This window comes from Hydra vulgaris, chromosome 01 (assembly GCF_038396675.1).
Source record: "Hydra vulgaris chromosome 01, alternate assembly HydraT2T_AEP".
NCBI classification, from domain to species: Eukaryota; Metazoa; Cnidaria; class Hydrozoa; order Anthoathecata; family Hydridae; genus Hydra; species Hydra vulgaris.
This window is the reverse complement of record NC_088920.1, coordinates 49,831,309-49,842,500: the sequence shown is the minus strand read 5'-3', so window position 1 is coordinate 49,842,500 and position 11,192 is coordinate 49,831,309. Positions and strand designations below refer to the sequence as shown.

At 26.6% G+C, this 11,192-nt stretch overlaps 1 protein-coding gene across 1 annotated transcript in view; it reads right to left on the bottom strand.

The window, feature by feature from the left end:
• LOC105848048 (uncharacterized) overlaps positions 1–9,820 on the bottom strand; it is a 39,139-nt gene extending 29,319 nt beyond the window's left edge. The window contains exons 1-2 of the mRNA XM_065788476.1: positions 9,467–9,820; positions 3,096–3,200 (exon numbers count right to left, since the gene is read on the bottom strand). Of these exons, the coding sequence (XP_065644548.1) occupies positions 3,096–3,200; positions 9,467–9,556 (195 nt within the window). The 5' untranslated portion in view covers positions 9,557–9,820. The remainder of the gene's footprint in view (positions 1–3,095; positions 3,201–9,466) is intronic.
• Between the last annotated feature and the right edge of the window lie 1,372 nt (positions 9,821–11,192).

Here is an 11,192-nt window from a genome sequence, read left to right as displayed (position 1 = left end):
TATGAAATAATAATTTTGAAAATATAATATTTTATTATGTCTTATTATGCATTATATATTATATATATAATATTTTGGATTTATTATATATCAAAAGAATAGCTTTTTTATTGGTATCATTTTAGGATAGCGATGTTAATTAATGAAAAAAAAAGATTAAACAGACTAAAAAGTACTAACTAATTATCTAAAAAAAGCTCAGAAAAATTATAGACATTATATTTAAAATTGTTTTGTATTTTGCAAAATTTTGTACACCTGCCACCTTCCCCCTCTCTAAAAAAATTTTTTTTTAATTTTTTTTGGGGAGGGGGTTTGGTCAAAAAATGTTAAAAATCGCGTGACGTAATTTATGGATGACCCCTAACGTTTGTTTTTGCATTAAAAGTTTTCGCTATTAAAAGTGTCTATAAAATTAATCCTAAAAAAAGTTTGAGAAGATTTATAAAAAATTACATATTTATATAAATGTAATTATCATAATATACTTTGATAATTTAAATAAAATATTTTTATTGTAATTATAATTACTATGTTACTTTATTTAATAAAGTAATAAGTAAACTTAAAAATTTATGTATTTAATATACTTACATAATAATTTATGTATTTAATAACTTACAAAGCATTTCACATAATATAGTAATTTTTAAAAAATGTAATATAAATATAATTTCCTATTCAAATTTTAGTTTTTTGAGCTTAGACTTCTTTTTCTTTAAGATTTTCTTTTTGATAGATAATTTATCCTACAAATTTTCTTTTTATTTTCAGTGCATTTTGAAATGCCTAAAGTTGTCAAAGCAAATTGCATGCTTAAGTTGTAAAAACAAAATATTTTAAGCGTGTTCAGGAATGGCGGCAAACTTGAGTCTTTACCAGACAAATTGTCCGGTAAAAAAAAAGTTTGTTTTTTCGAGCCCTGTATATATGTATATATATAAAAGTGTATATATATATATATATATATATATATATATATATATATATATATATAAAATATAAATATAATATATGTATATATATATATATAAATATAAAATATAAATATATGTATATATATATATATATATATATATATTATATATGTTTAACATGCTCAAGGGCTGCCTTCTTTTCATTTGGCGCCCTTGGATATCTGCCTCCCGGGACAAACTGTCCTCTTTGTCCCCCCCTGCCCTCCCGGCAGCCCTGATCTTGTTTATTTAAACGAGGCCTTTGCCACTTTATATGAAAGCTTTCCTTAATTTATAATTCATACTCACTTTAAGCAGAATTCAAAATAGAAAAGCAATCAGAGGAGGCTTTTCTTCGATACTCAATGTTATTCATTAAATCTAATAAACATTTTTAAAGTATTGTTAATTTTATCCAAATATATATATATTTTTTTTATGTTAATTCACCTCCCTAAGGCCAAGAGGGCCACTATAAATGAGGAGCTACTAGAATTGTGGTCTCTCAACTCTATAAACTCCAAAACACAAACCTTGATAAACAAGGCCGCTGCGCAGAGAAACAAGTGGAGCATGGTACTACCAGGGACATGCCGGGGATCGAACTCTGAATTTTTTGCTTATAAGGCAAGCGCTCTACCACTACACCACTACCGCACTTCTGTGTGTGTGTATATATATATATATTTACATATATATATATATATATATATATATATATATATATATATATATATATATATATATATATATATAATTATATTTAAAGGATTAATGGAAATGAGTTTAATTTTAATTAATCTTACGACTTTATTAGCCAGTTACTGCTGACTAATAACTCATTTATTTGCGCACATAACAGGTCAAGCAACTCACTTACTAGAACAAACACTTTTTATAGATTTTTTTTAAAACAAATTGGTAAATTAGTTAATTAGTCTGTTACAAATAAGCTTCTTTTGCACTGTTTTCTTCATATGGCTCTCTATTTACATTTTAAAAACTGGCCTATTATCATTGATAATCCTATCTAGCTACCAACAAACAATAAACCATAATGCTAACAAGCATAAAATTTTCTAATCAGGTTAGCTCTAATTTAAAAACTTACCACAAGGAATACACTTTATAAAATAGCTGATGCCAAACTGTATTGCCTTGATAAAAAGAAAAGAAAATATTCCCAATAGATGATCATTATAATAGTAATACCTCAACTCAAAGACATGAACACTTTTATATCAAACATGTTTACATCAGACATAAACACTTTTATATCAAACTCCCTAACACAAACCTTGACAATCATATACTTTCCAACACAAACCTTGACAATCATATACTTTCCAACACAAACCTTGACAATCATATACTCCTAACACAAACCTTGGCAACACTTTAACTCCCTAACACAAACCAAGACCTTTTAGTTTTCTTTGAAACTTTAAAAGTGCAAACCTAAAAAAACCTAAAAAGAAATAAAAGCAGAAGTTGAATTTAGTTTTTAGGAACCAGTAGTGGAATCAATGAAACTGATTCACACTGATTCTTGTGAGCTGTTACTTAGAAAAATCTAGGTTTGCAGGAACAACTGTATGCACAACTGCAGTTTCTTCCTGATTATGATTCAAAAAAATACAAAAACATAGCTCACAAAATTTGTAAAAACTGCTCTAACCTGAGCTTGAAAATAAAACTTTATTAAAACGCAAATTTTTTGTTAATACTTAGGTAACATGCACTAATTATCTTTACAAACTGTTAAAAAATGTAAAAATGGTTTCCATAAACATTATTATAGTTATTATGAATTATTTTTATTTTTTTGATTGTGTGTGGACCATTTTTCAAATTTTTGAGGGTACAAACCCATTTCAAATATTATAAATCCTAGCACTGACTACAACAATAAAAACAGAACCTGGGCACCTCTTGCCAGAACCTGGGCACCTTTTTTGGATATAATGTAAATTTTAGGATATATTTAAAATACAAAACAAAGCATGATTGTTTCAACGCATAGACAATCGTATAAAATGTTTAAAAACACAAAATAAAATATAGTTGAAAAAACCTGTTTAAAAACAACGATAGTTTTAAAAACAAGTCAAACAAAAGAAACAATAACTAATATACCACCTTTGGTTCACTGCTGATACTTTCTTCACTACTAAATTGATTTTTTTTTTCTTTTCTGTATAATTCACTATGACTTGATTTGTAATTGTTGTAAGAGTTTGGACACTAAATAAAATTTATATGAAATTTTTTTTTACTGATATAAAAATTTTAATTAAAAAAATGATTAAATAAGCTCAGCAACATCTTTGAAATTTTTTGATACATTTTAAAGAATCTTTTGAAAAAATTCTTTCTTCTTTGTTTTTTATGAATGACTTAAATTGAAAGCTGAAATTTAAATTAAAAATTTATGTTATTAATTATAACAGTTATTATAAATTATTATAAATGTATAATATAAAAACTATTTAACTAGGTTTGAATCTTGTTTCTGGCGGGTTCTATAGATTTAGCACAAATTGCCTAGTTCTAAACTTTCATATATAACTTATAATACATTATAATTTATAATACTGAATACTTTGAGATTATAAAAGATTTTAAAGGGAAAACCAAGTCCAAACATTGTGTTTATATAAAAACATCATGTACATATAAAAAATGATAAAAAACTAAAATATTCTAAGCTTAGATAATAGCATTTACTATACATACAAAAATAAACCTTGTTGTTTTTATTAAGGCTCCCCTTGATAATAGAAAGATTTCTATAGTGCTTTAGAATAAAATCATAAGGCTGGTATGAGGGGGTAAATGCTCATAACGATAGAAAAACATTTGATAAAGTTTAATATTCTTGTCTTTTCTAATTCTCTCTTAATGATGTATCTAGGAAGGTTTTTAAAATAATTGAACCTTTTTCTTTTAACCTAATTCCTTTTTAAATTGCAGTACTTAAATCATCCTAGATATACAGTTCTCCTTAATTTCCAGTAACCTCTGGGGTACCATAGAGTTCCATATTTGGTCCTGTGGCTGTTCCATATTTGGCTCCCTAATAATCTCTACCTTTAAAGTGGCTAAATTTGCTGGTAGTGAATTTGTCATCACATTTTAATTTCTTAGAGCATGCAGATAGTCTTAAATGTGATCTTTCTTCTGTGAAAGCCTGTGGGGGAGGGGGGGATTTGTGGGGCTTGCAGTGGCTGTTGAATTCTAACTTGAAAAACTCAGTTGTTCATTGCTAATTATTATTACAATATTTTAAATATTTATATAATCAAATAAATGGCAAAACTCTTACTGAGTCCCCTACTTTACATCTTCTAGACTTTTCCTTCACTGGGGACCTCTCATGGAAATTATATATCAACTTATTGCAAAGTCAGCATCAGCTAACTTTGCCTCTCTTTTTCTAACACTATTACAAAAAAAAAAGTTTTTTAAAAAATATGTCATGATGAGTCTCAAATGAAGTGAAATTATGTCAAAGTTTCAAAAAGAATAACACTGGTCAATAAAAGAAAAAAATATTTGTTTTCTGTGATTTTCTTATTTATTTACTTATGATCTCAATTTAATGAATACTTTTATAGGCAACAATTTTTCTATAATGCTTTTGTTTTTGAGTTATCTGTGTTGTGATTTCTAGTGTTTTTATTGCTATTTATTTTGCTATTTGTGTGTGTGTGTATATATATATATATATATATATATATATATATATATATATATATATATATATATATATATATATAACACTTTTTTTTCATAAAATCTCTTATACGCATCAATCAAAGAGTGTTAATTAATAAAAAAACTAATGGGCACTTATTTATTATTATTAATCCCAAAAGATAGTCTCTAAAAGTCAGGTAAATTTACCATAAAATTATTACTTAGTTAAGTTAAGTTATTGTTTCATTTAATTTTATAATACTATTATGTCAATCTAAAAAGTACTAATAAAATATAGTAGTATGCCTGAGCTTTCTCCTTGCTGTATTGGTAAAGCATTAAATGAACAGTGCTATCTTATCAAGTTTAACAAATCTAAAAAAAGTAAATGTTACCAAGAACTAGACTAAACCTAGAGCTTCTTTCTTTGAGAACCAAAGTAAACCTCATAGATTTTATTTGTAACTATCACGATAAAATTTACTTGTTGCAGTATGAGAATGAACATCAAAGGCATTGTTGTAATCCTTTTAACAAGCACGTAAAAAAAGTGAAAAGTAAGTTTCATGAATTAAACTAATACCTTAATTTAATACAAATACCTTTGATAATAAATAAATGTGAAACAATATTTAATAATTAGTATCTTTACTTTGTATATTCTCTTAGAGTTATCAGTCTTTCATATGCCAAAGATTTTGATTTAATACCTAGTCAAAAAATTTGCACTAGTTGCAAAAAAACCCTGCATTGCAAACATGATAAAAAAGAAAATGAACTCTAAGAAAAAGAAATTTATGTTGACAACCTTACATTAAAAGAAGATCTTAATATAAGTATTGCAAGTTTTAGATGCTCACCTTTCAAACTTGTTTCAAAAAAAGATAGAGTTGCATATGGAAAGTGTAAAATTGATAACATAAGAGGTCTTACACAAAAGGTTGTTGCCAATGTGCCAGGTTTAGAAATAGCTGCACTTGGTGAAACTGAACCACCTTCAAAAAAATGTTTGAAAAAAACAAAAACAAAAATTTTGACAATATTATGATTCAAGTTAAGCCAAAGTCGGACAAAACATTGTCAAAATCTGAAAAAATTGCACTTCTTACACTCAATCCAGACTGTTGGTCAATAGAGAACTCAAAAGTAATTTTTTACTTCAAAAACATCTGTAGTACAAGCCAGAAAAAAAAGTGGAATACTATCAAAACTTTCTCCAAAATCAGGTAGAAAACTTACCAAAGATGTAATTACAGAGGTTGTTAAGTTCTATCAATATAATGAATATTCAAGGGTTTGTCCAGGAAAATAAGAGTTTATTTCAGTTAAAGTAGATGATATATAGCAAAACATACAAAAACGACTTCTTCTAGTCAATATGAAAGAACATCATATTGAGTTTAAAAAGAAACATAATTATCTTAAAGTTGGATTTTCAAAATTTTGTGAGCTAAGGCCCAAGTAGTGCATTCCTGTGGGTGATGCTTCTGGTCTGCATGCAGTTTGTGTTTGCTAGTGCCATCAAAATGTAAAACTCCTTGTACAGAAAATTCCTGGGATTGCTGATTACAAAAGCTTATTGAAATTAATGGTTTGTAGCATTGAAAATAGAGATTGTAAGCTGAATAACTGCCATATATGTCCTGGAAAAGAAGTTTTGTTAGATTACATTGACACTTTGTTTAATGAAAATAAAATTAGTGAAGTTAATTTTTATCAATGGCAAAAATCAAATTTTCAATGTACTTTAGCACCAGTGACTTCACCTTTAGATGAACTTATTGAAATGGTTTATGAAAAGTTAGATAATTTACAAGAGCATCATTTTATATCAAAAAGTCAAGCCAACTACTTCCAACATTTGAAAACTAATTTAAAAGGAAAACAAACTTTAGTACTTTTGACTTTGCAGAAAACTGTATTTTTCTCATACAGGATGCAGTGGTTTTTACTGGAATAACAGCCAGGCAACTTTGCATCTCTTTGTTGTTTATTTTATAAAAGATGAAAAACTTGATAGTCAAAGTTATTGTGTTATATCAGATCATCTGAAACATGGAACAGATGCTGTTCATTGCTTTATCAATAATGTTATTGCTAAACTTAAACAATTACAAACATTTGAACACATTATCTATTTTAGGTATGAAGCTGCATCACAATAAAAAAATGATGAAAATATTATTAACTTATGCTAACATAAACAAGATTTTGACATTACTACAGAGTGGCAAGTCCTTGTGATGGAGTTGGTGGAACGGTAAACGTCTTGTTGCACAAGCCAGCCTACTGTCACTTAACAATCCCATTTACACATCAAGCAAAATGCACAGCTGGTGTGTTCAACACGTCAAAGGAATATTATTTATTTTTGTTGACAAAGTTTCAACAGAAACACATATTACAAACTTCAATTTGGAAGAGAGATAGCATTCTTCTTCTACAATATCTGAGACACGAAACCACCACAGTTTTATATCAATGTCACTTATCCCAATAAAAATAAGAAGAGTTTTATTTGATAGTATTTGCATGGATTTTTCTACTTGCAGAACTTTTATTAATAAAATTTCAAGTTACACATCAGGAACATATGTGGCCTGCATTTATGATGCTCAATGGTATTTACTTGTTTCCCCGCGCAGCGGCCTTGCTCATCAAGGTTCGTGTTTTGGAGTTATAGAGTTGAGAGAGGGTTATAACCACAAGTAGCCTCCTCATCTGTAGTGGCCTTCTCAGCCTTGGGGAGGTGAATTACGAAAAAAAAAAATTTAGGAAATAATCTTAGTATTTCAGAAGAGCATCAAGATCTTCATATTAAATTTACGAAAAAATCTTCTTTATGTAACAAATTCACGTGGCCATGCAGAGATGATCTCTCTTGGGTACCCCTAATTCATATTTTATGCAAAGTACAATCTCTTAAGGTCCAGTCTAACAAAGAAAGATTTTATAATATTGACTTAAAAGAAATCAATGAGATTATTTTATTATTTGAAAAGCTTAATTTTTTATGAATTTTATTAATTTTGTTTGTCTTGAAAAAATTTTATAGTCTAAACAGCTAAAAAAAAATTCAACTGAAATTTGAAGTTATATGTAAACAAATCTTTTAAAATATTTAGTGTAATATGTTTATACTTAAAACGCTTGTAAATTTTTTCATCACTACAATTTACAAATTGCAAAACATTTTGTTTGTTTTTCATATTAAAAAAATTGTGTCATAAAGAGCAGTTTATAAGTAGGGGTGAGCAAAACCAGATATCCTGATAAATTTGGACTTTGATTTTAGCAAAAACCAGACTGAATACTCGGTTTTGCTCACCTCTAGCTATAAGTTTTTATCTATTGGGATTATAAGGCTATAAGCATTGATATTTTTAACTATTATTTTATAACAAATAACATTATTTAATTCAATGCATTTATTTATTTTGTTAACTTCAGATTTTTTATAGAAAATTTACCCGACTTTTAGAGACTATCTTTTGGGATTATAAATAAGTGTCCATTAATTTTTTTGGTTTTTATTAATTAACACTCTTTGGTTGATGCATATAAGAGATTTTATGAAAAAAAAAGTGCCATCTTAGGTAACAGATGCTTTGCATCGCAGATCAATTTTAGGAAAACCTTGACCTGACTCATTTTGATGACCTTTTGAATGCAGCTCTTTAATCAAATGATTTTTTTTTAAATGGTAATCCACAACATGTACATCAGCAGGCAATTTGATTAGTATTAATTTTTGAACTAGTTTTTAAGATTAAAGTGTAAAGTAAAGTCACAAAAATTTTTAATCTTAAATCAAAAATATCAACTTTAGCCTGCCATAATGGAAAAAGTTAAGATGCCAGAACTTAAATTTTTTGTTCTTTTAAAAGTACCCATAGCATACTTGCTACCTTAAAAAAATTGAAGTACAAAACCAACTTGTTCAAAAGTTATCAACTGTTAAAGATGATGAAAAAAACCTTTTTTCTTGTAGAGTGAAATTTCATGCCAAATAGTCTACTACTTAAATAGCGCTTTTTCAAGAACCATATTAGTAAAAATTAAAATTTTCAAAACATGCTTTTCTCATATAAATGTACAAAATCAAAAAGTTTCAATAAAATCTGAGATGGTCCATTTCATGAGACCTTTGCTCCACTTGGCATTGAATGACCCATATATATATATATATATATATATATATATATATATATATATATATATATATATATATATATATATATATATATATATATATATATATATATATATATATATATATATATATATATATATATATATGTATGTATATATATATATATTATATCTATATATATATATATATATATATATATATATATATATATATATATATATATAAATATACATATATATATTTCAGTTTTTGTATCTTTAGATTAGTATATTATTGTTGAATGAAGTCTTTATCAAGAGGTCTTTATTTTATGAATTCATAACAATATGTACCTTCAATTACTATTTTTACTCAGATTTTTGTTGTATTTTTTGACAATATAATATATTTTATTGTTTTTGATAAAGTTTTGTCAATAACATGTTATGCTCTTAGTACAGATTGTTTTTGCTATATTTGTGGCAAATAAATATTTAAAAATTTATGTGTGTACATATATATATATATATATATATATATATATATATATATATATATATATATATATATATATATATATATATATAAATATATATATATATATATATATATATATATATATATATATATATATATATATATATATATATATATATATATATATATATATATATACTACCTCCTCTACTTCAACTATATAAAGAATTCGGTCGCTAAGAGTTTCACAATTAAAAAAGTCTTCAAATGATTCATCAGCAGGTACAGCCATGCCTCAGTGTAATTGTTGAATCAGGAATTCATTTATGACTATCAGAATTAAAAATACGCAATGTATGGAAGCTTAAGTTAATACTAAGTACTTCGATTATATTACTTTATGCTAATTTTGTTTACAATTTTATGCTAATACGTTAGTTCTTATTTGTCTTTCTGTATTGCGTATTTAATTGCGTTGTTTCGTTTTGATAAAACCCATAACATTTACCTGAGTATTATTTATTACGGAATTTGTGATGCGACGCATGTTAATAATAATATTACGACGGGTCTCTAATAAAAGATGAGTCCTAGCATCGCAAAAACGAAGAAGTAATTTCAAAGCTCTCGGAAATGTTTGGACCGATTAAGATCTGAAAAATGAAGGAATTTTTTTTGGTAAAATATTTTTTTCATAATTTTATTGAGATAAAAAAGGTCTACTTAAAAAGCATACTAATTAAATTATCGAGATCCATGATGAGTCATTCAAAAACCTAAACAATATATAAAAACATTATAGTTTAACAATCTGTTCCGATTGTTTATTGGCAATTTTTCTTAATTATAAGCTCTTTCTTGGTCGGAATTTGAGCATTTTTTGTGAAAATTGATAGAAATGTTGTGTTTTGACAACTATATATAGTTAATAACGTCAAAACCGATTAGAACTAGGATCAATAGTAAATTAAGGAACTTTTTCAAAAGTTTTAAACTAAATTCATGTTAACTCCGATGAGCGGAATTGATCTAAAGACTCCAAATTGGTGTTCTTTAGATTCACTATTATGGGAAGTAAAAAGGTTTTGAAAATTATATAAAAAGAAGACAAGCCTCTTTAAATATTAAAAAAACCTGAAGCAAAAAAAATTATACGATCTAAAGCTCTTGTTTGGACAATACACTGATAAAACCATGCTAATTCCAAAAAAAGAATTCGAATAATTTGTAAATCGCCTTAACTACACCGAGTAGTAAACATTATTTCTAAAAGTAACTAAACAAATAATTTAAAATACCATTAAAAGAAACGTTTTGTAAACACTTTATAAACATTTTTTAAACATTTTATAAATGCTTTATAAAACATTTAAAAGTTTCTTAATGAACTAGAACGCAAAAGTCTAAGAAATAAATTTGGGGCGACTGATTAAATGCGAATTTCATTTCAACAAATCTGCATAAGTGCTATTGTCGTAAGTGTGAATAGGCATAAGTGCAAAGCAGTTGCAAAAATTAGCATAAGTGTGAATGAGCATAAGTGCGCCGAAAGAATTTACAAACATTAGCATTAGCCTCTCAATAAAATTTGCGCCGTTTAATAGCAAAAAAACCGTGTTTATATGCATGTTTTTCTCATAAAATTTAATGTCGCTAATCTATGAAGCATACTTAATACAAAATTTATATTCAGTTGTGAAAGACTACTAGTGAAGACAGATATGTAATTTAGATAACCCCCTTTAATAAGTTTGTCAAATAGTTTTGTGCGAAACGAATTTTATTGAAAACCGTACCCTAACCAAATCCTTACCCCGTCCCAAAGGTTTAGGGTCAGATTTTTAATAAAATAAACATTATAGTTAGGTTCAAGTAAGGGTATTTCTTGAAAAATACTTGTTTTTTTGTTGTTATTTTTTTTTTATTTA